General features: G+C 38.2%; 1 protein-coding gene across 1 annotated transcript in view; it reads right to left on the bottom strand.

Moving 5' to 3' along the window:
• Cpa6 (carboxypeptidase A6) overlaps nucleotides 1–5,646 on the bottom strand; it is a 293,008-nt gene extending 287,362 nt beyond the window's left edge. The window contains exon 1 of the mRNA XM_015485745.2: nucleotides 5,332–5,646. Coding sequence (XP_015341231.1) covers nucleotides 5,332–5,447 — 116 coding nt within the window. The 5' untranslated portion in view covers nucleotides 5,448–5,646. The remainder of the gene's footprint in view (nucleotides 1–5,331) is intronic.
• Nucleotides 5,647–27,927: the final 22,281 nt, after the last annotated feature.

The raw sequence follows: 27,927 nt of genomic DNA, 5'->3' as shown, positions 1-27,927 counted from the left end.
CCCATTCCTTTATAGTTCTTAATGCTCCAAATATACAGATGGCATACATTTTGGCTTATCATTCACAAGCTGAGATGGTTCCTTCTTGCTTTTTGGTTCTTATTATGAATGAGGCCTGGCTGTTTTGCTGGTTAGAAGTGAGCCATGCTGCAACTCTACTTCTTAACTTGAGTAGACAGGGGTCTCAGGGGCAAGGAAGGGAGAATTAGAGGCAGGAAAACCAGAGAGGCTGATTCTAGAAGACTTGAAAGTCAGGCAGAGGAATCTGGATCTGAAGTAGGTGGCAATAGAAAGTCAAAATAGGGCACTGAGCAAGGGACTAATATGTCTTATTTCAGGAAGATCATCACTATGAATAAGGACTAGAGAAAGACGGATCAGTGGGGAGAAAGCTACCTTAACTCAGATTGAGAAAAAGAAGTCGGACGTGGCTGGCAGCTATTAGAAGGAAGAGGAGAAGAATAATGAAACTCTTTTCGTAGGAACAAAAGGAACAGATAAAGTGTTCCAGAGGAAGAAAATAAGGGGGTAGCTTAAGGAATGCAGGAAAGTGAATTAAGGAATCAAATATAGTAAAGAATAAAAGCATTGAACCCACAATTTAGTAGCCAACTCAGAATTGTTCTCAGATGGAAGGGGAGCATTGCCAGTTACCATGCCAGAATGGCAGATGCAACTGGATGGTCGCTGGCCACTTGGGCCAGTTTGGGACAAATGGGGGATTTACAGCCATCCTCTCTGAAAAGAGCCTTAACTACTTACATGCAACACAACTCTCAGATTCATATGATAGCTCTGATCTCTTGTACTTTAGCCCTACCTAGGCTTCTAAGAGCTCAGGGCATTCAAAGGAAGCCACCATCAGGGGACAGAACAAATGAAAACTGCTGTTGAGGGACAGAGGATAGCTAGAGAAAGTGCAAAATGAGCACAGCATCCCTGAGGTTGAGTCGCTCTATAGATCACTCCATGTCTCATAATCTCTGTCTCTTCCATATGTTACATCCCAACTTGGGGCCTCTTTGTCTACAGATTTTAGAGAACCAAACAACTTCTTAAAAAAGAATCTTACTTCCTTCCCATCTATTTCTTTGACTCCCTATATTCTATTTCTGCAGATGGCTGGAGAATTTGTGGACTTATGAGCAGGAGTACAGGTATGTGGGTTTGGGGCAGAGGTGAGTACAGCAGAGACACTGACTCCTCCGCATGCACCAGCTGGCTGTACTGCTGCTGTAGCCAGCCCTGTGCATACCTGTGGTCATGGGAGAAAGGCTGTGTCATCAGAGCCTGAGAATGAAGACAGAAGAGGAAGGAACTACGTTGAGACATGAGAGGAGACTTCAATAAAGTCGGTATTGGATGAGGAAGGATGAATGCATACAACCTCAGCATGCAGATCAAAAGCCAGTAGTTTCATATCCCAAGAAGCAGCCAACAAGGTAGGAAGCCAGTTCTCTTTGCACCTTCTACTGAGATACAGCAGGGCTTGGAGATTGGAATTGACCAGGCCCTCGAGGAGATTTCTACCACTCTTTCTTGGTTCATTGAGCATTCCTATCAATCCCCACAAGAGTCATAAACTCCTCATACAATGTATACTCAATATATATGTGGGCCATTTTCTTTTACTAAACTACAACTCTCAGAGGGCATTCACCCTGTCAGTCAATGTCCTTGGCACACAACGGGGTTCAAATAATACCTACTAGTTGAATGAAGGCCCGTGTCCTGACCACTTCTGGTGCTACTATTTTTTTGTGACACCAAAAAACTTTAGATTTTTTGACAATCTAAAGTTCCTTCATCTTCTGTTTTTTTTTTTTTTTTTTTTTTTTTTTATCTCTTATGGTTATTGCTTTTCTGTAAGTGATTCACCATCAATGACTCATCACCCCCTAGAGAAGGTGACCAAAATTAAACTTCCAATTTCACCCACAGAATCTACTCTTTCTTTCCTGTCCTGAAACTATCAGTTTTCCAAACAAGAGCAAATCTTCAGTTTTTCCTAAATGAAATTATTTTCTCTGCCCAAATGAGTGGCAGATTGTGAAGTATAGATGATGGAGTCAGGTGGAGTTGAGTGAGAATACAACTCTGTCTTCAGGTTAGTTATCTCTAAGCTTGAGATCTCTATCCTGCTACCAATGGCAAAGGTTGCTGAATTATAATTATTAATATTTTAAATAAATATTTATTTTAGGTATTAGTAGTAGCTGTTTTACTACCCTATTACGTAGTTACTAAGTACTAAGAACCATGCAATAACCGTGCTATTACTTTAATCTTCACAACAACTTGGTGAGGAAGGTTCTCATGTTACCTCCATTGTCCCAGAAGGAGGAGACTGAAGCTGGTTAAGGATCTTGCCCAAGGTAACAGAGAGCTACTAAGTGTCGGAAAATAGAAACCGAAACACAGGCAGTGGAACTTCAGGACCGAGGCTACATTGACTGACAAGAAGAACGGAAATGAATAGTTTTCAAAAAATCATGACAACGTTAATTCTATGGTGTTGTCAGAATTTATTGTTTTACCGTCTTAGATCTCTTTTACTATCACTAAAAAAGTCTACCCTAATTTCCTGTGATGCAGATGACTTTTTTGTGTGTGTTTGTGCCCTCAGTATCACAGTATAATAAATAACTAGGTCTGCTTCCAGAAAACAAGATGAAGGGGAAAGAGGAGATAACACAGAGATGTTTGCTCGTCTAGGAGTCTCACTCACTGGCTGCCATTTGTTTATTGCCCAAATGTTTGACTTGGCCCCTAAAGCCCTTCGACACTAGAATATCAGCAGAGTCATAACATTCAAAGTCAATTTATTTTCCTCACTTTGTTTTCTTTCTTTTCTATGTGTTTTTAGACCTCCCTTTTCAATGTGTAACTAATATTTATCCAAAGTACCATTTTTTTTTTTTTTCTCAGATTTTGCCTGTGGTCTCTCTACACATTTATTTTTTAATTTCCAGAGACACTTAAATTTGTAACTTACTAAGCATTTATTACACCATTAGCCCTATCCAGTTGTTACTAATTTATGTATAAAGGAGGATGAGCTTAAAAAAATAAAATAATAGAACTGAGCTCATTAGCTGCTCTCAAGAGGCATACCAGTTTTTCCTGACTGTTCTTTTATTCATGTTCAGGGTCCTGCAAATGATAATCACATATTATTGGATTCAACCAAAGCCTACTAAATATCTATAAGTGAATACCAGAAAGAGAGTTGCCCTATAATTATTGATAAGAAAATAAGCATTAGGGGATAAAGATGAGGTGGCTTAGGCTAACTTTGAATAGGCAAAGCCAAAGATAATGCTAATCATTGTATTCCCATGTCTTCCTATCAGCTACTTGTTCCTGAAAAAGTGTAACATGCAGAAAGTAGTTCCTAAGTAAACAAAGCAAAATACTCCTAAATCTGAGAAGTTTCTGTCTTTGGTGATGAGAGAATGACATATATCCCACTACGGTAAGTTAAAGACCTCCATTTTTGATGGATAAGTATACTCAGAAATATTTCTGATTTTAAAGAAGCCCTCGGCTTCTATTGGGATGGACAGGTAAGTCTCAATTCTTCAGCTTCTCATTATTTTTCTTCCTTCCAACTTTCAGACATCTGGTAATTTATACATTTGGGACTATCTTATTCTGTGGCAGCTGAAGTGAAAATGGCAATTATTACTTTCAGTACAGAACAACTGAGAAGATAGTGCAGCCTCCTGCAGGAGGGCTCCAGTTGCTAAAAGATCCGTACAGAAAAGATACTGGCACTGGCCTCATTTCCTATACAAAGTGGTGCCTGGGGAAGGGCACATACCTGCTCTGCTGAAGCAGGCCTGGCAACTTATCATCCAGGAGCGCCACACACTGAAGTAATTATGCCCTAGGCTGCAGCTCAGCGGAGGAGTGATGTCCTGAGTCACACATGCATGGAAATCTGTGATATATGTTTATCCTATGACCTGATATTAGGAGAGTCAGAATTAACTCCTCCTCAACCCCAGGTTACACCATTAGTCATTAAACATGGGCTTCTTTATGCACATCTCCAAGTAGGTGACAAATGACAGGATGTAATGCCTAGACTTTAAGTGTTAGGAGACAGAAAAGCAGCCTTCAGATGTTAACTCCCTTCTTTTCCTCCCAGGAACACAAGGATGGAAAAACTGGGGATGGTACTAACATCTATAACCCCTATCTTAACAACCCTTAACTACCACCTCTATCCCCCATCCTGCATCCTCAAGAACTGAGGACCTATTTTTTATTTTTATTTTTCCCTGTAAGCACAGAGGAACACTGGAGACAGTGAGAAAAAAAGGAAACACAATTCTCTGTTCCAGGATCACATTTATAAACTTTTCCTTACATTCTTCCTAAAAAGAATAGCTTTTCTTCAAGACATTGGGAATCACCTGGTCATTATCTAAGATTAAATGAAAACTTCTCACCTGGTGATTGAGTGATAGCAGACATTTAAAAAGACATGACACTGGTTTTCCTCCTGTTTTAAGCAATTGAACTAGAAAAACTATTTAAGGTTCTTCCACTTCTAAAATGCAGGCATGCCATAATTTCCAAACTCAAAAGAACGACCCCCTGCAAATCTGAACCGAGTGCCTGCTATCTACACCACAGCAAGACTTCAGGATAATAAGAACATGCATAGTAATATACTGCTTCATACCCAGCCCTGGGTCTCCTTAAGAAAGCTATATACAAAGCCTGCTAACCTATAGAGGGGGAGAAAGTGATTGTTTTTCTCTTTGTTTCTCCTTCAGAAAAAGACCCCTCATTTTACAGTTGGCTACTTTTATTCTGCTTATTTTGACTTGAATTATTAGTACTGCTCAGATTTGAAAATCCTTTAATAACCATTCTGAAGACTAACAAGCATAAAAAAATTACAGTCAGTTGTAAATTAATCACTGGTGAATTTCAAGCCAGTACTCTTGCATATTATTCTAAAGGAGATACTGTAATTTTCAGGTCACAATTCACGTGGTACAGCAGAATCCTTCATGCTGAGCATCAACCAAGGCAAATATTGTCCATGGTTACCCCCAAAGACAGAATCCCATTCAACATGGGGTCCACAGCTGAGGTTTGCATGCTATCAAAAATATGAAAAGCCCGACATCTCGCTCACCACATTCTCTCAGTGAGCTAAACCAAAGCACTGGGAACTGCATATATGTTTTATCGAGGGGACCAGAAAAAGTGTGCAGATTCACTCAGAGACCAGAAAAAGTGAGGCACACAGGAGCAAAGCAGCCCCCTCATCCAAATCAAAGCCCTGCCGGGCAAGAAAGTTGCTCCACTTACCCAGCATAGCGGTTGTTGTAAAGGTGACTGTGCCCTGGTTGCAGAATCCTCAAAAAAAGCCAGCAAAGAGGTAGAAAAGCAGCTGGCTGGCTCCTAGGCTTCCCGAGGAACTTCATAGCGTTACAATGAGAGGAGTTGAAAGTTACAGCAGTCACCAGAGGAGGCTGGAGGTAGCTCACAGCACCCCCTGCTCACCACGCACGTTGTCTGGGAAGGGGGTGGGGGAGGCTTGGGAATGAGCAAAATGTGACACTTCTTTCCAGCCACAAAGAAAAAAAAAAAAAAAGTTTAGGCTGCTAAGGAAGGGAAGTTGCTATTAAGACTTGGTCTTGGGAGGAGAAGCTGCAGCCCAGCCCAGACGGGAGCCTGATCCTTAATCAGACTCCCCTGGAAGGGGCTGGGCCTCCATGGTGCTGACTCATGGCAGGGGTTGCTGGGTGCTGCTTCCTTTGGGTAACTCTTCTCTGTTTTGTGGTTGATTTGCTTTGCCAATTTAAGGCCCCTATGTTTTTTTGGACAACCATTCTCCCTCTTACCTTCTGCATAAGGACCCTGTCCTAATTGCAAACAGTGTGTCCGAGGATGAACTCAGTAAAAGGCACTTCAGAACATTCCAGGCTTCATGTTTTGCTCTCTGACGACAGATTTCTGCACTGGTTCCCTGCATAATGAAATGCACAGTGCATCGTATTGATGAGCACGTGCACAGGAGGAATCTGTGCCACCTGGATTAGAGAAGTTGGCCTCAGCTGCCTCTCCTGACTGTGCTGGGAGGGAGCAGCAGCTTCGTTTGGCCACAGGGAGCTCTTGGTATTCCTTCTGCATAGAAGCACCCAGATCTTCTGTGATTTTAGAAGTTCTCATGGAGACTAGGGGGCCTCCAAGAGCATTACTACCCTGGCTGCACATTTGGAATCATTTAGGGAACCCAAGCATTTAAATCAGAATCCCGAGGGGTAGAATCAGTAATTTGAAAACTCCCCCAGATGATTCCAATGTTCAACCACTGCGCTGGTCTAGAGCAGGCTTCTCAAACTTCAGTACAAATCACCTGGGGTTCCTGTTGCTCAAAAGCTTTGGCATTGTAGTAGGCTGGGCCTAGGGCCTGAGATTCTGCATTTCCAATGAACTTCCAGGTGATAGCAATGTAACGGGCTTTCCAGGCACACTTTATAAAAGCAAGAGTTGAATTTAGAATGAGGTCTGCCTTTTTTCTTCCTCTAAAGACAAAGGCAAAAACAAACAAACTAATCTAGAAAGAACCATTTCCTTCTCATTTTTCCCCTTATCAGTGATGGAGAAGCTGTTTTTGTTTTTTTGTTTTTGCATTCATTGCTTCTACCTGAACACATCAGAAAAACCATTTTGGGGGTGTGCTTTGCTCCATTAATGAGAACAATCTTAACTAGGGTGCCTCCTGTGACCTCATGCCACCTCCTGGTAGCACTCTGAAAGGGAGAATGAGCCAACATCTCCATCACACTTGGTCATGTTTCCTGAAAAGCGGTGCCCAAGAACTCCTGTACCTTCCATTTTGACAGCCCTGAGCAACTGTTAGAAGAGAAAGCACCAAACCTTTCCCATCTTCTCTCCATGGGGAGTTCAACCAAGCTCCTTTGACAGGTTCAATTTCAGGTTCATGACAGCTGAAATGACTTTCGTTTAAAATGGCTCTGAAAATCCTCAACTTTCCCAGCGTCAATTGAGTTAATTTCTTTTTCTGTGTCCCTCCCCCTACTACCTGGCAGGTCTTCTGCCATAAGACTCACTATACAGAATTAATATCTTTGTCTAATTTCTTCACACAACTGCCTTCTCCTGTAATGCAGAACTGTATCCCTGAGTTCTTCATACACATGCAGCTACTTACACTTCCTGGAGAGAAGCAAAACGTGCATTGAAGGAATGATCAGGAATGCTTATTAAGTGAATGATAAAACTAAGAAGAGATTCAGTCAATTCTCTGTAGCTAAAGGAAAGAACATATAGGCAGCCAAGATGCCTTTGGGGAATGGAAACTCCCCAGATCTCCTGGTTTTGTTTCTTTCTTTGTTTATATTGTTATTTTCTTCCTTCCTGACTTCATGCCTAGTGCTTTGGTCTTTCTAAGCTGAGAAGGCTGCTCTGCAAGGCTCACAGGGATTCTTGAGGCCTTTTTGACAAGGCCAAGAACGTCTACACAACAGCCAGTGAACTGTTGAAACAAGAGGTTGCTGTGTAAATAAAACACTTCACCTCTTTGCATTTCAGTATGTCAGAACAATGTATAAATCTGTCATATTATATCACAACATTAAACCAGGAATGTTCAGTCTCTGTCTAGGGATTAAGCTCATCTTCAAATCATTCTGGAGGTCTGGATCCAGCAAACATATTCGACAACGGCCTCTCTCAGATTCTGAGACCGAGGAAATAATTTCTTGAACCATTGGAAATGCAAAAGACCCTGCCAATATCCTATAGCCTTCCTAAAAATTTCAGATCAAAGAGAGGTTCTCAAACAATAGAAATCGTTCCTAGCAATCTTCCTCGGCTTTCTTGAGGACCAGGTTATCTGATTAAACTTCTCTTGGAGAAGATAAGCTCCCATAAAAAGAGTGATAAATGAAGTCCATTTAGCAAGTGGGAGGAGAACAGTTTTTTATAGATGGATTCAAAGATAAAAGTTCCATTTTTTTAAGGCAGTGAGAGGGAGTGAATTATTAAGCCAGTTACAGATTTGAAGATGAGAAATTCTATTTATTGGCTATGCCTTTCTCATATTTTAGTGAAAGAGGGAAATTTATCACAAGAAACATTATTATGCAGAGAAAGAAAGGAAACTACATTTGGGAAAGAAAGATGTCACACTGGATTGGGTCTGTTGGTGATCATTAGATAACTTTTAATATCTCTTTCAGATCTGAACTTTAATGTTATTAGAGGAAATATTTTGCAAATCCTCTTCGTAATTATATGAGTGAGAGCCACATAGGTTTATTTTGGGGAATCTATCTGGAGGAGATAAGTGGGTGTGTTGGGCTTTGTAGAACAGGCAACCTATCCATCGCATTTGGTTTGGGACCCATTTCTCAATGTCCTATTAGCATAGACCTTATTGCCTATCAGGTCTGTTTTACAGCTTTCTAGCATTGTTCTAACCAGAGGGAATAGGAAACATGACATGAAGTTCCTGCCTTGTGGCTTGGCACTTTTGTGAGGAATGTTCTGGAGCTTCTTTGACAACACATTGCCAATGAATCTCTCTCCCCTCTACCTGATCAGCTTCTCCTGCTTTCTCCTGGTCTTCAGTCATTCTTTTATCCACCATCCCTATTTCTTTGTTCTTTTTTGAATTTGTTATTGCTTTATGTCTTCATTTTTGTCCAGCACACTCTTGAACCCTGACAATTGCTTTCCCTTCCTACCACCCTGCTGAAGTCTCTCTCAAAGGTCAGCAGTGACCTCTCAGTGGAAAAACACTCTGCCCTAGCCTGACTTCATGTTGCCTGGTTTCTGAGGCTGTTCACCGACCCTTGTTTGAAACTCTTTTCTCCCTTGGGATTTGGGACACTATCTTCTATTTTTCTGTTTTCTAGGGCTCTTTTTTATGTTTTGCCTGCTTAAAAAGTCAGCGTTTCATGGGGGCCTGTGTCTGGCCCTCTTCTCTTCTTCATCCATATCACTCTAAATATAGTCTCTGAATGTGACCCTTAGCGCTGGTGGAAGGCCTGACACCCGGTGGTTCAACAAATTCCACAGAAACAGATCACTGATGCTGTGATAGACAGTTAGCAAGGTAGGTAAAGATCACGGAGTAGACATTAAACAGTGTATGAGAAGAAGCCAGCAGACCCTGAGGAGGAGGGCAATGTGTAGGGTGAGGGACGGGGACAACAGCACTGCAGACACAGGGAACAACATGTGCAAAGAAGCACTGTTCACAGCTTACTACTGTCTTTCACTGAATGTCAACAGGATGAAGAGTGACAGGTAGGTATCTCGTCTGGGCATTCAAGGACCTTCAAACTTTTCCTTTTTATCTTATTCAATATTCATTCAATGCTTCTGATCCTTTTCCTCCATGTGTATTTGTTGGCAGTGTTTTCTGGGTAATGATGGCTACCTCTTTCCAGCGAAGTCCTTCTGACTCTTCAAGGCCCCAGGTCAGTCTCTTCCATGAATCTATTCAAGACCATTTTTATCCACAGCAGTCACTCTCTCTGAAAACCAGCATTTATTCACATGCACCCCATGCTTCAGTGGGTGTTGCAATTAATATTACAATTTGTTTTAAACTCCTCAGGGCTGGTACCCTATTATTTACACCTTCATGTTCCATAGTGCCTAGGGCGTGCTGGGTCCACAGCAGACATCCACTTGCAAAGCCATGGGACTTTCAGCCTGGTTCTCAAAGAGACCTCTCAATCGGAATCCTAGACTGCACCCTTGTCCTTAGGCAGATGTCTCAAAAGAAAAGTCTTGCTCGCTCCAGTGAAAAGCAATTTCAAGAGCATGTCTTTTTAATGGGCAAGCCTAGTATTATAATTTTAGGTCCTTGTAATTATGTTACAAAGATGTTTTATAGCATTTATAGAGCAAAATCAAAGTAGTTTGATGTAAGCAAGTAGACATGAATTCTACCTGCTGGTTCAAAGTTGTAGCTGGCTTCTGTTTTCTCTCTCCCAATCTCCCTTCTACTTTCCCGTCTTTCTGACTTGACCCCAAGATGTATGAAGAAATAAAGTAGGGAAACACAGAAGATAAAGATACCTTTAAAAATTGCTCTTTCTGATGAACAGGGAAGAGATGTATATGACATTAATTGTTTTAAATGAAAATTAAGAAAACATGGAGAGGGATAAAGTGGGAGACAGATTAAGAGAGTTTGATTACAGGGCTGGGGATTATAGATCAGTGGTAAGATGCTCGCCTGGCATGCTTGAAGCCTTCAGTCCCCCCACACCACCAAAATAAACGAATAAATAAATACATATTAAAAAGAAAGTTTTATTAGAATAAGTTCAAAAGCAGGATCAAAGCAAATGAATGGAGACTAGTCTCCTATCCATCTGCCTAAGGCAGTGGGAAGTCATGGGGGGAAATATAAATATAAATCAGAAAAGATTCAAATGTTCACAAAACTTTATATTAAAAAAAAGATTAGATAGAAGGGAAATTTCAGATATGACAAGACTCAATAGAAGAGGTGACAGAGCTGCCTTAAGATGAAAAGCTGTTGTAGGGAAGAAAATAAATCAGGCAAGAAGTGCTGTTTCGCCTGGGGAGACACTGGGGAGACGCTGGCAAAGGTGGGTGGAGGAGAAGTTTTCTTGGTGCTGAAAGGAGAGAACAGAAAAATGAAAATAGGGAGGGAATTTTTCTGTTTCTTAGAAAGTGAACTGAAAAATACATACTAGAAAACTTTGAGATTGACTTGAAGGTATCACAAGGAGGAATTAACAGTGAAGATGAAGAAGACTTCAAAAACAAAATCTTCTAAGAAATAGGTTGACTTAGTGAAGAATAAAATAACAAAGCCCATAATTAAAGGAATGTGTTTACATTTTTCAAAATGAGAATTTTAGGAGCCGAAGATCATACTTCTGTTAAATATAAATCAGACAAACCGACAAACCAGACAAAAGATTTTTTTTTTTTTTTTTTTTTTTTTTTTTACAAAAGTAGCAACTGGAAGAATGGCATTAGACTCAAAAAGTGAACTTGGAAAAACTGCTCGTAGTAGGTAATTAAAAGGTCAAATGAAGAGAAAACATTGATGAGACAGCATAATTATTACATATTATAATTATTATATATTGTATATATAACTAAAGATTTCATTTGCCCTAAAGACCAAATGTTTCTAACATTTGGCAAATAACAGTAGAAGAGAAATCTAACAGATTTTTTTCCCCCAAACTTATGTTTTCTCATAATTTTGTAAGTAGCAATTTAAGACTTTGCTATATGCAAAAATGATTACTAAGTTCTATTGTTTTTTCTTTTTTACTAAGTCCCTTTCAATGGAATGCTGGAGTGTGTGGAGACCACTGGACTTCATTGGGATATGCAACTTAGTCTCTAATTAGGCAATTTTATAATCCTTTAAGTATAAGAAACTGGTAAGAACATGAGTAATTTTGTGCTTTTACTATTTCTTATTTTGTGTAGATATCTAAAAAGCTTCTCACTGGTGGAGGGATGAACTTTCCCCTGCTCTGGGGAAAATGGTGATTTTGCTTTCACTTGTTTTCCCCATCTTTTAAAGCCCCTGTAAACATGTAGTTATTTTTTTTTTCTTTTCACATATAGTTCTTTGATTTCTCCTTTGAACTACTAATAATATCTTTTCTGGGTACCTATGTAATTAATAAATTAAATCTGATACATGCTCATTTTATATTTATATGAGAACTATTTTTTTCTTAAAACCTGTTTCGCAGGTCCCACTAAGATGCTCAACTCTCAGATGGATAAGCTTCATCACTAGAAATGGTGCCCATCAGTCTTCATCCCCCAAGGCAAGTCTGTTCTTGGTCTACAGAGGTGAACCAGATATGGCAACAGAGCTTCATTGACTCTCTATTTTCCAATTAAGATTTTCCTCTCCACTAATTCATCTTTTGTTATCTGTGTCCTTAAACTAAATTCAGACTGAGGATGGCTCTGTTCATTAAGTCCTTATGTTATGAACTTCAACCTAATTTAGCACAGAGTAGCCAAAAATGTAACTAGAAGTTATACTTTTATAGCAAATAGCTGAGTCTCAGCCAATGACAGTAGCCATACTTCGGTCAATCATAAGTGAACAACTGATCAAAAACATGTTAAAATAAAGTGAATGTCAAACTTACCATAGTGTAAGGATCAAGGTCTTTCTGTTCCTCACTTCCACCTTCAGTCCATCAATGCTGCAAGCCCTTGCATGTTATGAAAGGGAGCTCTCTGAACCTCATTCTTTGCTCAAATTCTGTTTGGTTTATTCACCTGAAGCTTTCCTTTTAACAATGAAAGACTACTAAATTATCCCCCATTGATGGTAGTAATGGTTATGAATTTGGCTCATGACCTGATCATTTGGTTTAGATGGATTTAAGTTTCTCTAAATAGATTTATGGTTTATAGAGATCTGTTCTCTCTGAGTGACAGACATCTTGATTATTTCTTATTTCTCTGTTTACCTATTTTGAGTTCAAGACATTTCAGAATATCATGCCTACAGAAAAGGAGAAAAGCTGTTTGATATCTTCACTTGTGAGTTTTTATAATTCTGTATTTATTCTTGACCTATGACTGAAATGGTAGAATTAAAGCTATAAAGTATATATGGATTTGTGGGCTACATGACCAACATCCAGAAAGCACTTTACCTTTCATTGTTTGCATGCATAGTGTATTCCACTCTCCAGAAGCTACTAATAAATTACATTTTAGAGATCCTTAATAAACAACTCTGCTCCCAATGTCTTATAGAATAAATGCACATTGAGTATCACTCAAATTCTAATAGGTAACTTGAACCAATAATACTTTCAATGTGCTCTAATGTTTAAATAAGTATCTCTTTAGAAATCTAACTTGGAAATAATGTAAGGATACAGGATCACATAATTAAGGTAAATCTTTGGCAAACAAACCTAGTTTAATAATTTTGATAAAAATAGTACAATTATTTCTGATTTATCAGTGTTACAATAATACAAGAGTACATTTTGGGATCTACATTTCTTGAAGTTCTACAGGTGTACTTACTGATTATGAGAAGTACAGATATGTGTAACTAAATTAAATCATTCTGACATTTTATTTCAGTAAGAATCATGTTTTGCAGTATATTAGCTTGAAGATCATGTCTAAGATCAGTGAAGAACTTAAAAATAAAAAAGATAAATAACTCAATTTTTAAAAATGGAGAGAGAATCAGATTAGATAATTCTGCAAAGATGATATACAAATGGCCAAAGGCACAGAAGAAGACACTCAACAAAATTAGTCATTAGGGAAATGCAAACAAAATCCACAGCAAGACACCATTTCAAACACACAAAGATGGCTGTAAGGAAAAATAATGATCAGTACCGTCAAAAACGTGGAGAAATTGGAACTTTTCAGATGTTGCTGGTATGAATGTAAAATAATGCATCTACTGTGGAAAACCATTTTGCAGTTCTTTAAAAAGTTAAGTGCATACCATATGATCCAGAAATTCCATGCCTAGCTTCCACCAAGAAAATTTAAAACATATGTTCACATTAAAAACTTGTACACAAATGTTCACGGCAGCATTATTTAAAATAGCCCCAAAGTGGAAACAACCCAGATAGCCATAATTGATGAATAAACAAAATGTAGGATTCTGGGAAAATGGCGGAGTAGAGGAGGCCACTTTCCACATCACTCCATGGTGTGAGATCAAGGTAGCGGATCCACAGTTCCTCAGTGAGGTGCGTGAAAGGGATTTCAAACTGGACACTCATAGTGGCTTGGGGACTGAGAGAGTGGACTTAGTAAAATAAAGAAGAAAGCCCCCACTGCCACAGCCATCTGCCGGAGCCAACCCACCCCTGGCAAGAGGAGGGGGACTAAAGAGAGCTGAATGTCAGGTGGCACCATGGCATGTCTTGGTGTACAGAAATCTGAGATCAAAACACTGCATGGACTTATCCCAAATAAGAGGCAGCAAACCATGTGTGTCCTTGACAAGCAACTGAGGTGTTAAATAAGCAGTTGCTGTATCCCAAATGGCTGTGGAGAGCTGAGGTGGAGGTGAGCACACCTGCAGTGATAATAGCAGGGCTCAGGAAATCAGAGAACAACAACAACAAAAGTCAACACACAGCCACAGTATCTTGGCAGGTGCCTAGTGAGGGACCTCAGTGGTGTCTGGAATAATGTGAGAGAAACAGGTGTGGAGTGGCCTGTGCCTAGGGAAACTGGAGTTGGAAGGGCAAAGGGGAACCTTTGTGTCTGGCAGCTCATTTGGTCCGTGAGTTGCTGTGGCAGGGTGAATACATTCACTAACTACAGCCAGGAAAGCTGAACTCCTTGGCAAAAGTGAGTGCAGGATTGGCCCCTCTGCCTGATAATTGGATTTCTTGGGAGGCACCTGAGAACCAAATCCATGGACAAGATTGGCCAAAGTCTAGCCCCAGGGGAAGATCAAAATAGTCTATCCCAAGAAGGTATCTTTCAACCTAGCCTGACAAGATCTGAAGCCCCAGTCGATCCAAGCACCCCCAGCTGGGTCTCCTCATCACAGAATGCACTGCAAAAGTGGGACCCTGGGAGTGCACAGGTCTGAAGGGTCAAAATGCAAACTGACTGTACATCTTAACCCATCTCACCTCATACTGGGGAGAAGGGAAACCAAGTCTTATACCACACAGCTTCAGTCTTAGGCAACTGCAGCTGGTAACTCCGAGAGCAACACAATAACAGGACGGAGTGAACATCCCTCCTCCTCTTGTTCTATCAGTACTTTACTCAAGAATAATTGGAAAGAAAGACTACTGGCTGTAGAAATTGACCATCCATTCTGGTCAAATATTTTGACCACATCAGTGGAGAAGGTCACTTCAGTTTACACCAAGATATTGAATTTTTCTTTTTTTTCCTGTTTTTTTTTTAAATACATATACTTTTTAAATTATTTTTTTTCCTTATTCTTCCATGTTTGTGCACATATCTGTGTGAATTCTGGCTGTCCCAATTCTTTCAGGGACATATATCCATACACTTATTTGTCATGTTCTCTCTTATATTCAGCATTTTTAAAATGTCTGGCATTGTCTTGTGAGGATTTAGGTTCATTGGATTGCATATCTGATTTTGTAGTATTTTCATGTGTTTATTTCTCTTATTTCTCTTTCAATCTTATCTTCTCCTGCTATCAGCCTAATTCTATTGTTCTTTCTCCCCTCTCCAAATACTGTGCTCCCCCCCTATAACTATCACCTGATTCTGCTCTTCTGTATCTCTTTGTTCACTTTCTGAAATCATAAAGTCTTTTCTAACTTCTTAACACATTTCCCATTCCTCTCAATTAACTGTATTTTTACCATCATTCAGATCTAAATGGCTTATATAATTGCTGACCCCACTATTAATGCTAATAAAATCATTTACTGCTGGGCATAATATAGCTGACACCTGCTATTTGCTTTAAAGCCAGAACTAGTTCATGGTTCTTGTTTTCATTGCTGACAATTGCTGAAGCCACCATTCCTATTTATTGGTGGCAATTAATGTTGAAGACACCATAGCAGGATCTGGGTATTTGCTTTAACACTGTTTACTGTTTATTGTTTGCAACAGTTGTTACTATTGTTTAGTTTGCCCCCATTCTGTGAGGTACTTGGAACCTATAGGGACACTAAAAGTTCAGAGGTTAGAGATTCTGCTGCAGAACTAAACATTCCCTCACATCATTCCCACTGGAAGAAAGGAGGAGACAAAAAGCCCCAAATCATCAACACGGATCCAAGAAGAAACAACCAGACAGGGAACTGAGGTCCCACCCATTAGCATCTACTCATACATTAAAAATGGAGAGAAGTCCCATAACAAATAAGATAACTACACACAAAAGGATAACCCCCCAAAATTTAGAGGAATCCACTTCAACGGATGTGCAAGACCAAGACCTCTAAAAACATGAGAAAACAGGCAAACAAGTCTCCCCTCAACAAAGGGACCACTGAGAGTGAGGTAGATGAAAACCCAGAGAAAAGATTCTAAAAACTGATTATCAAAATGTTCAATGAACTAAAGGAAGATCTAAGGAAGGAATTAAGATAGTAATTACAGGAGATGAAAGACCATTTTAATAAAGAAATAGAAATAGGGAAAAGAAACCAAGCAGAACTCTTAAAAAAATGAAAGGCAAGATCAATCAGATTACAAACTCACTTGAAGGCATCAATAACAGACTAGATGATGTAGAAAATAGAACCTCAGCCCTTGAAGACAGAACTTCAGGCATTGAAGACAGACTACTCTTGAATACACAGAAGGCAAAAAAGGGGGAAACATCATAAAATATAACCAGAATATGCAGGAACTCTGGGACAACTTTAAAACACTAAGCCTGAGAATAATTGAGATAGAAGAGAACATAGAGATACAAATGAAAGACATGAATAAAATTTTCTTCTTCTTCTTCTTTTTTTTTTTTTTTTTTGGTACTGGGGATTGAACTCAGGGGCACTCGCCCGCTGAGCCGCATCCCCACCCCTGTTTTGTATTTTATTTAGAGACAGGGTTAGAAACAGTGAGAAGAACTAAATCAACAAGATCAGAGATGAAAATGGAGATATCACCACATATCCCTCTGAAATCCAGAGGATTATCAGTTCCTATTTTGAAATGCATATGCAAATAAACTGGAAAATCTGGAAAACAGATTGGACAAATTTCTAGACACATATGACCTGCCAAGTTGAGCCAGGAAGATACAGAAATTCTAAGCAAACCAATATCAAATAATGAAATTGAAACAGCAATTAAAAGCCTTCCAAAATAGAAAATCCCCAAACCTGATGTATTCTCAGATGAGTTCTACCAGGCCTTTACAGAAGAACTAACACTAGTCTTTCTCAAACTATTTCACTAAATTGAAGTAGAGGGAATACTCCCAAATATCTTTTTATGAAGCTGATACCAAAACCAGACAATGATGCATCAAATAAAGCAAACTACTGAATAATATCCCTGATAAACATAGATGCAAAAATCCTGAATAAAATATTAACAAACCACGTTCAAAAGCACAGCAAGAAGGTTATACACCATGGTCAAGTGGATTTCATTCCAGGGATGCAAGATTGTTTCAACATCAATAAATGTGATTCATCACTTAAACGAATTAAGAAAAAAAATTTACAATCATCTCAATATATTCAGAAAAGCCCTTGATAAAATCCAACATCCATTTATATTTAAAATGCTGGAGAAGCTAGGGATCAAAGGAAATTACCTCAACATCATAATGACCACTTATGACAAACCCAAAGCCAACATCATACTGAATGGGAGAAAAACTAAAAGCATTTCCACTAAATTCAGGAATAAGACAAGGCTGTCCACTCTCCCCATACCTATTCAGTATAGTCCTTGAAACATTAGCCAGAGCAATCAGGCAAGAAGAAGAATTCAAAGGGATACAAATAGGAAAAGAAGAGTTGAACTATCTTTCTTTGCCAATGATATGATCTTATTTATAGAAAATACAAAAAAAAGGCCTCCACCAGAAGACTTCTAGAGTTTATAAATGAATTTAACAGAGTAGTAGGCTACAAGATCAACACCCATAAAGCAATAGCTTTCCTATACTCCAATAATGACTCAGTTGAGGAAGAAATCAGGAAAATCACTCCATCCACAATAACCTCAAAAAAAAAGAAAAGGAAAAATAAAAATACCAACCTTAGGAATTAATATAACCAAGAAGGTAAAAGATCTCTATAATGAGGATTATAGAACACTGAAGAAAGAAACTGAAGATGTCCTTAGAAGATGGAAAGACATCCCATGTTCTTAAATAGGCAGGATTAATATCGTCAAAATGGATATACTACCAAAAGCAATATACAGATCGAATGCAATTCCCATTAAAATATCAATGACATTCTCCACAGAATTAGAAAAAAAACAAACGGTTCTTACATTCATTTACAAGAATAAGAGACCCAGAATAGACAGAGCAAACTAGGCAAGCAAAGTGAAGCAGGAGGCATCACAATACCCAATCTGAAATTATACTACAGAGCTGTAGTAACAAAAACAGTCATGAAGAGCAATGGAATGGAATAGAATAGAAGACACAGACACCAACCCACAAACCTATAGCCTTCTGATATTTGACAAGGGTTCCAAAAATATATCTTGGATAAAAGACAGCCTTTTTAACAAATGGTGATGGGAGAATGAATAGTACATGTAAAAAAAAAATGAAATTACACCCCTATCTTTCACCCTTCACAAAACTCAGATTGAAATGGATCAAAGACTTAGGAATTAGAGCAAAAACCCCATAACTGTTAGAAGACAACATAGAGTCAATACTCCATCATATAGGTGTTGGCACAGATTTCCTTAATATTAGGGTTTGGATGTGAGGTGTCCCGCAAAAGCTCACATGTGAGACAATGCAAGAAGGTTCAGAGGAGAAATGATTGGGTTGTGAGAGCCTTAACCCAATCAGTACATTAATCCCCTGATAAGGATTTAACTTCATGGTAACTGAAGAGGTAAGGTGTGATTGGAGAAGGTGGGAATTGGGGGCATGGTTTGGGGTATATATTTGTATCTGGCGAGTGGGGACCTCTCTGCTTCTTGATCACCACCGTGAGCTGCTTCCTTCTGCCACACTCTTCCTCCATGATGTTCAGCCTCACCTTGAGCCCTAAGGAATGGAGCCAGTCTTCTATGGACTAAGACCTCTGAAACTCTGAGCCCTCAAATAAACTTTTCCTCCTCTACAATTGTGCTGGTCAGGTCTTTTAGTAACAGCAGTGAAAAAGCTGACTAAAACACTTAACAAGACCCCCAAAGAACAAGAATAAAACCAACAATCAATAAGTGGGGTGCTATTAAACTAAAAAGTTTCTGTGCATCTAAGGAAACTAATAAGAGCATGAAGAGAGAACCTATAGAATGAGAGAAAATCGTGGCCAGCTACTCCCCTGATACGGGATTAATATCCAGAATATACAAAGAACTCAAAAAACTTAACATCCCAAATCAAATAACCCAATCAATAAATGGGCAAAAGAATTAAACAGAAACTTCCCAATAGAAGAAACACAAAAGGCCAATAAATACATGAAAAAAAAATGTTTAACATCTCTAGCAATCAGGGAAAGGCAAATCAAAATTACACTAAGATTTCATCTCACTCCAGTCAGAAAGGCAATGATCAAGAATGCAAACAACAATAAGTGCTGGCAAGGTTGTGGGGAGAAAGGAACACTTGTACAGTGCTGGTGGGACTGCAGACTAGTATAACCATTCTGGAAAGCAGTATTGAGACTCCTCAAAAAGCTAGGGATAGAGCCAGCATTATGTCCCCGCTATCCTACTCCTGGGTATTCCCCCCAAGCTCTAAAATCAGCACACTGCAGCAACACAGCACACATCAATGTTTATAGCAACATACTTCACAATAAGTAAACTATAGAATCAACCCTGATGCCCATCAATAGATGAATGAATTAAGAAAATGTGGGATATAGGTGTATACACACACACACACACACACACTCATACAATAGCGTTCTAATCAGCCATTAAAAAGAATGACATTATGGCATTTGCTGGTGAATGGATGGAGATGAAGAATATCATGCCAGTGAAATTAGCCAAACTCAGAAACTCAAAGGCGGAATGTTTTTCTCTCAAAATGTGGAAGCTACAGTAAAACAAAGGAAGGGAGTGGGAAAGGTAAGATTACATAAAGAACCGATCAAATTCAAATTAATAGATGATGAAAGAAAGTCTAGTAGAGGAAGGAGAGGGTGGGGTAGGAGGGAGGAAAAGGAGGAGATAACAGGTGGGATCATGAACTAAAATAGATTTCTATACATGTATGATTTTGTTTGGATGAACTCAACTCCTATATAGCCATAAAGCTCTAATAAAAAAAAAAAGTGTCATATAGCTACACAGTAGAATATTATTTGGCCTGGATAAGGAATGAATATTTGCTGTATTATGAATAAACCTTAAAAAACTACTAAAAAGAAGCCAGACCCAAAATCCATGTATTATGAAATTCTATTTCTATGTAATTTACAGAATGGGTAAAAACATGTAGACAGAAGATAAATTAGCAGTTGCCAAGGGAGGGGAGAAGAGAGAGGATGAGGTGTGAATACTCATGGGTAACAAATTTCTTTTGGGGGTGCTAAAACTGTTCTAGAATTGAATCATGCTAATGGTTGCATGAAAGTATTAAAAATATTCTAAATATACTGAGGATGTAGAACACATTGATTAATAAGCATAGCTTTTAAGTTTATGTGCTTTTACTTTTCATGTACCACAGAAAGGCTCTATCCTTGGTAGATTGTTTTGCCCATTTCACAAGGCATTTGAGGTTATGGGAAGCACATTGCTATAGAAAGTTGTGTTATATACGTTTACAAGTTCTGCTTGTCTGCCAAAATGCTGGTCTCTGATCCACTCCCCAGTGTTCTCTGTAAAACAGAAGTTGGTTATTTTGGTTTTAAGTGGTAATTAATATTGGTAGTTGAGACTATTATAATAGGAAAAAATAGTCTTCTCCTAAAACAGCACTTTATTTCTGCTTTTTATTTTTCATTTTTTTCCTTTACACCCATTTATACTCTTAAAATCTAAGAGTTTTGTTTATGTGGGTTATAGCTACTGACATTGACTGTATTGAAAATTGAAGCCGAGCACTTCTAAAAATGCTTATGTATTGATTTGTCTGAAGGTAGCAGAGATAAAAGCATCGTATGCTAATAGCATCTTGTGAAATTAGTTCTGTGATCTTATGAGATCTGTCCTAAGTGCGAGTTCGTGCCAGAATTGAGAGCACAATGAAGGGCACAGTTTGGAATGTAAATTTTATTTGCCTTGGTTTATAATTCCCCGAGTCTGAAAAGCTATGGAATGTGAAAAGCTTAGCAAAGTTTGCTCAATGTTGATGAGGTTGCTTCCTTGATTTACTGCTTAATGCTCTTGCTCACTAGGAAGGGTTAACCTTTCCATGTCATCTTTCCACATCACAAAGACTCTGTGTCTTATCAGAGTGACTTTCTGTGCTTTAAACTGACTTTATTACATCCTGTATTATTTAACAACAAAAATAAAGAGAACAAAGAATCCTTGCTTTTATAAGAACTAACATTTTTCTAATTATGTTGACTTCTTTGCTTATTTTGAATTTTTCCCTTGCTTTGATTGAATGGGTAACAAGTATTATTTCTCAAGAAACCATGATCTGATCTTAAGTATCTAAATATCCTTTGATAATATTTTCTATTTTTATTTTCCCCAAATTAGACCCTCAATTATAAAAATAAGTGAAACTTTCAGAATATCTTTTGCTTTAAAGTTTATTTACTTGCTAATAAAACTATATTTGTGATTTCCCAGAAGACCTTTTGGAAATCACATGGATTTACTCTTTCATCTTGTAAAGTACTAGAAATAATTAGGTTTTTAAAAATATCTATATTTTTATTGATGTGTCGTAGGAGAAGAGTTGTCTAATGGAAAGGGGTAATTCTCCTTCCCAGGTGAAATTTTCATAAATAGAGTATTATTAATACAAATATTTCAGAAATTGCATCCTATACAGGAAGTTATGAGAAATTTTCCAGTGTTCTTGGTGTGTATGATCTATTTCTATTTATCCATTGCCTGATGATAATGGGCCTCCACACTATCTTATTTGGTCTATTTAGTGTTGCTACAACAGAATACCTGACATTGGATAGTTTATAAATGTAAAAGTTTTTTTGGCTCATTGGGAAGTGGGAAAAAAACAAAACAAAAAAAACATGGCACCAGTTATCTGTGAAGGCCTCAGCCTCCCAAGCTGCAGAAATTACAGTCGACGTGTCCCTCCATGCCCAGCCTGATCCCTTCTTAATGGTCCCATCTCTTAATACCATCACAATGACAATTAAATTTCAATGTGGGGTTTGGCATATGCCATAGCAAATGGGAAATGGTTTGTCTTCACAAATTTCAGTTATTTAAAAGCTTATTGTCTACAATCTTATTCTGAATTTAAATCCAGTAAATTCTAGGCCAGTGGCTCTCCATTGGTGATGTACATAGGATGTATTCATGAAATTTTATAAAGATAGAGATGTCTAGGTTGGACTCCAGACAGTAAAATTCTCTTTATATATTGCATTCCTTTGCAGATAATTTATATATTGTTTGTATTTTATATGCATTATATCTTGGGGTTATGATGTTATATATCAAACTTATTCCCTCTGTAAAAAGCATGCTCATCTAAGGTTGTAAGTTAAGATGTAACAATTGCTGAGTTCCTTGAAAATGGGCTTAGTCATGGTCTTTAAAATTTTTCTACTTCCATTTTTTGGAATTTTTAAATACCTTTATTTTATTTGTTTATTTTTTTAATGTGGTGCCAGGGATCGAACCCATTGCCTCATGCATGCTAGGCAAGCCCTCTACCACTAAGCCATAATCCCGGCCTGAATGGTTTTTTTTAATCTTGTTTTTCATGCTAACAATTTTGTTTATCAGTTGTGTTATTCTTCTTTTAAGCTTTTAGCAGACCTTTCACATTTGAAACATATTGGTAATAAATTAACCACAACTATTTTAATCTCTGTCATCTACAGATAGCTTTTGTTTTATTTTGATTCTTTTTTGCTGTGAAAATTTAAAAAGTCATCAACAGAAGAAAACAGTTAAGTTTGGTTCTTCTTCCTCCTTCAGATCAGAACATGACCCATCTTCTCTGGGGTCTCTGACCTAAACACCTTTATCATCTTGTTCATACTTCTTTCTCCTTTCCGTACCCCAAAGTTTTCCATATTATTTGGCCTGCTTATTCTTTTTCTTTCTTGGGCACACCAGTCCTTGTTTATTTCATTTCATCTCTCTCCTGTTCCAATGAGTAGATTTTTTTATCTCTTACAGTTGCTGCAAGGACCTCTCTAACTCTTTGTCTTCCTTTTCCTGGTTTTTCTTTTACAAATGCTACTCACATTCCTAGACTTTGATCCCCTCTACTCACCCCATGTATCCCAAACCCATGCATCCTATGTGGGGCACTCCTTTCTGAGTTCCTTCAGGATTGTGTCTACATTTTCCTTGAGTGCAAACTTCTTAGTCCATCATAAGCAAACTCTTGTTTAGAATGCATTTCTCACTTCATTTTACCTGCTTGCTAGAGCAGAAAATTTGCTTGCAAAATTTTATTGAACTGTTTCTAAGTTGCTCTGTGGGCTTGGGATTCCCAAGCTGAAAATCAATCCAGTGCTTCCCTAAGTGCTTTGAGTGCTTTTCTGAATTAAATGAAAGCATCAAATATCCAACCAGAATTTCAACAGCTGTTGTATAAAGAATCTCATAGAGCCTCTTGTTATCTGAGTTAGCTCTTTATTGAACTGTATTTGAAACATGCAACTTGGCATTAAACTCACAGCTGCAAGATTTCTAGAAGGAAAAAAAAACAAAAAACAAAACAAAAACCCAGTCTGGATAGGATTACATCAACTACAGAAGAAATGAAACCTATCTGTGATCTGAATTCTTGAGCTAGTCTGAAATGATAGTAGAAACAGTTTTTAGAACTGCTTGGGAAGCAGCCTACCTCTTACTACTGGGACTGAGGGCAATATCACTGTTTTTTTCCCCCCTCAGTTTGTGCATTTTGACTAAGCCCCATCAAAAGGAGGTACAAGTCTTATTCTTAGAGATACTTCCTTTGTTCTTTTCAATAGCTCCTGAGCAGAAATAAATGCCTACTTAATTTTGGCAAGAACCCAAAGGTTTCAATGCATCAAATGAGAAAAAAACATGCAATTATACTTGTGGGAGTAATCCTCAAGTAATACCCAGTTTACTATTATGCTGTACACACAATTTGTCAGTAGGACACTGATTTCCACCTACCCCATCCCATCTGCCAATTTTCTCTTTTCTAAGCTTCCTCAACTCTGTTTACACTTGAAATGCCTTTGATACATTGGGGAATTGTTCTAAACTAATATGTTCCAAACTTTGTTGCCTGTGAGATTCACTCATGAAGATTTTAGAAATCCTAACCGGAATGTCTAGGGAAAGAGCCAGGTATCACTATGTGAAAAAAAAAAAATAATAATTGCCAGATGCTTCCAAAAGGCAGGACAATTTGGAAACCATTGTTCTAAGAGATTTATCCGTATCAGCTCACTCAACACTTACAACACCATGACGTAGTACTATTACTATCCTTAGTCATTCAACAAATATATTATTGATCATCCCCAATAGGTCAGCCATGTGCTAGGCACTGGAGATACAGCACTGAACAAATGAGATAAAAGTCTTTGTTCTACTGGGGATCCCCATATGCCATATCACAGACTAGAATGGTAGAAGCTTTCCAAAGATCTCACTGTTGGTAAGTGGTAGAGCCAGGATTTGGAATCAGAGAATCTTAGGATTCAACCTCCTGGGCTTACAACTCACTGCCTCTCCTGAAGCCCTACAGTTTCCTGACATAAGGTTACTCTTCAGTCCTGATTTCACCGGACTTTTCTTGGAGCTTGACACTGTTGACCACCCCTTCTCTTTTCCACGTGGGATTTTGTTGTTTATTTTTGTTTTTGTTTTTCTAGGTTCCATGACTCATTCCCTCTCAGTTCTCATCTTCCCTCTCTCGCTGTTCTTTCTCATTTTTCCTTTCCTGTTGCCTGACTTTTGACACTGGCTTGCCAGAAGTCCTGCCTCAGCTCTCCCTCCCTCTCTCTTTATAATCTTATCTCTTTGTCGAATTAACTTCCATGTTAACTGGTAGGTATTCTGATCTCAATTCAAATGCTGTCTTCTAAGTGGCTTTCCTTCAGTTCCTAAAACTAGGTCCTGTTTCCCTCTTATGTATCCTCACAGGGTCCTTCATTTTTTCTAAAGTACTTCTTAGAATCAGTAACGTAAACTTATGTGTCTGCCTCCTCCACAGGTTTTCAGCACAATACCCTCTCCATCTTTGTTTCATTTTTGCATCTCCATCAGTTAACACAGTATGTGGCATCTTGTAGGAACTCAGTAAATGTTTCTTAAAGGAATTGAGAATGGCAGATTATCCCATAGACTTAACCAACACCTATATTATTGTTTCTCAAACTACACTGCATAGACATCTGGGTCAGATGAACTTGGGATGTTTGCTATAAATATAGAAGCTCAGGTCCTACCTCAGAATTACTGATTCATAATCTGTGAAAATGGTGGCTAAATATCTGATTTCTTGAAAATGTTTCACAGTGACACAACTATTAACTATTTACCCACCTAAATATTTGGTAGTCATTTTTGAACCACTTCCTCCATTTCCTTACATCTGATTGGTTATCTGACTTCAACAATACTACTTCCCATACACACTTACCACTGTTTTTTCTTCTTACCTCTGGCCCACCTAAATGCAACTATCAGTCATTTGCTTTCCTCTTTCAGTCTCTTCCATGAGGTCCTCTTAGACTTCCAGCTTTCTGCAGGGCACAAAATATCATCAGAGTGATTTTTCCAAAGTTCAAAATATAATCATATCACTCCTTTGCTTAAAATTCTCTGGTCACTCACCAAGTCATAATTCTTAAACAAGAGAATGGTAGAATCAAAGCAGTTGCAAGGTGGAGTAGGCAACTGAATTCTAGCTTACTGAAAATCCAGGTAAGAAAATACCTGGAAATGGGTCATTGGTTTCAGTAGACAGAAAGGTATGGGTCTAGATTATGGTTTATGTCAATCCTAGCATCACACATAGATTGTATTATCCAGTAGCCAATTTGGTCCAAGATGGAGCTATGGCAGTGCTCTCTTGGCTATTACTACACATAGTTATCAGATTGTCCCAGGTCACATGGTTTGGCCAATCCAGTTCTCAGTGTTTATCTCATATGTCACAGATGGCAGTTCGTCATCCTCAATATACTTCCTTACACTTGTCTTCCAAGAAAGGGCATTCATACTGTCACTTTTCTCTTAGCTCCTATTCATTGCTCCTCTTCTTTTCCCTGTCCTCTTAACATGGACATATTCCAAAATTCAGTCCTTGATCATTTCTTATTTATCTTAAACTTATTTCTTTGATGATCTCATCCAGACTTATAGTTGAAAATACCATCCATATGCTGATAATTTCCATATTTCCACATATATATTTCTAGCTCAGAATTTCCTCCTAAGCTCCAGATTCCTAAATTTAACTCCCTATTTGTTTCTACTTGGATGCCCAAAAGTCGTAAGGTTAACTATCCAAAATAGAATGTATGGTTCTATCCTAACACCTTCCTTCTTACAGGAGTTTGAGTTCATGGCAATTCAATTCTTCTAGTTTCTCAGATTAAAAAAAGAGAAAAAAATCTTTTAGAAAATCCTGATGGCTCTACTCTTTGAAGTCCATCCATACTATCCAGAGTCCATCTACTTCTGACCACTTCCACTGATGCTACCCTGCTGGGTTTCCATCATCTGTCATCTAGATTACTGCAGGTGCCTTCTTGTTGTTCTCCCCACATCTATCTAATAATGCCTCTCTGTAGTCTCAATACAGAGACTAAATAGGTGCTTTATAGACGTAAGTTCATTGGTGTTGCTTCTCTGCATAGCTTTTCATAGCTTTTACTTACCTCATGGTAAATCTGAGATTCTTAAAATGGACTTCAAGGCCCATCTGATTTAGTTCCCACCATCTCTCTGATCTCACTTCCAACTATTCCCATTCTTGCTCACTAAGCATGAATATGATTGGCAGAATAATTCCCCTTGAAGATATCCATGTCTGAATCCCTGGAATCTGTGAATGTTACTTTCTATAGAAGAAGGGACTTTGCAAATAGGATTAAGTTAAAGATTTTTGAGATAGAGAAATCATCCTGGAATAACTGGGTGGATGTTGTGAATTTGGGCTGCTAGAACAAAAATACCATAAACTGGGTGGTTTAAATAATAGAAATTTATTTCTCAGAGTTCAGGAGGCTGGAAAATCAAGGTGCTATCAGATTTGGTGTCTTCACAGAGCATTCTTCCTAGTTTGCAAGAGGACTATTTTCTCATTGTATTCTGGAAGGATGGAGAAAAATGATCACTTTTATCATGTCTCTTCTTTTAAGCACTAATCATATCCATAGGGGATCCATCTTCAATTTAGTTGCTTCCCCAAAGCCCTTTCTCCAAATACTATCATACTGGTGATGTAGGTTTTAACATTTGAATTTTGGGGATACCAAAATCTATGGAAGTAGGCCTAATGTAACCACAGTTTCCTTGTGAGAGGAAAGAAGGACAAACAGATGTAGTAGCTGGAAATGTAATAATAAAAGCAAGAGGTTGAAACATGACCTGGAAATATTACTAAATTGGCAAAACTAGGTTCTATCACCTATAATGTGGCAAGTGTATATACATCTCAGAGTATTTTAAAATGAGAAAAGCCTTGTATATTCCCCTTTTGGACCAATACATAAAATTTTCTACTTACATTATATAAATTTCATGTTTTTCATTTAGGACCCATTTTTCCTTATTCCAAGGGGAAAAGAAGGCAAACTCTAGTAAAATATTTATTATGTAATCCAGTGAATGAATCTCACAATTGATAACTAGGTTCCTTGTAGAGGTTTGTTCAGGCCATTTCCAGAATTATAGAGAAGAACAAGACCAGATACAAAGCCCCAGGTACCTTCCAGGTAGATTCTTATCTGTATTTAACATATTCAGTCATCTTCAAATCTACCTTCATTGAGCATATAAATATATCTTTGGTTCATAAGGGGGTTTGTGAGAAGCTTTTAACTGCTTTGCTAAAATTCTGGTGTATATAGTATCTACAAATCCCTAATTTGGGCAATTCTTTCTCTTAATGAATAAATTTGGGTTCTATGGATTATCTTGTCT

The sequence above is a fragment of the Marmota marmota genome, unplaced genomic scaffold, assembly GCF_001458135.2.
Source record: "Marmota marmota marmota unplaced genomic scaffold, marMar, whole genome shotgun sequence".
Taxonomy (NCBI): domain Eukaryota; kingdom Metazoa; phylum Chordata; class Mammalia; order Rodentia; family Sciuridae; genus Marmota; species Marmota marmota.
The sequence above is the reverse complement of the archived record's forward strand: the minus strand, read 5'-3'. Positions and strand labels throughout refer to the sequence as shown.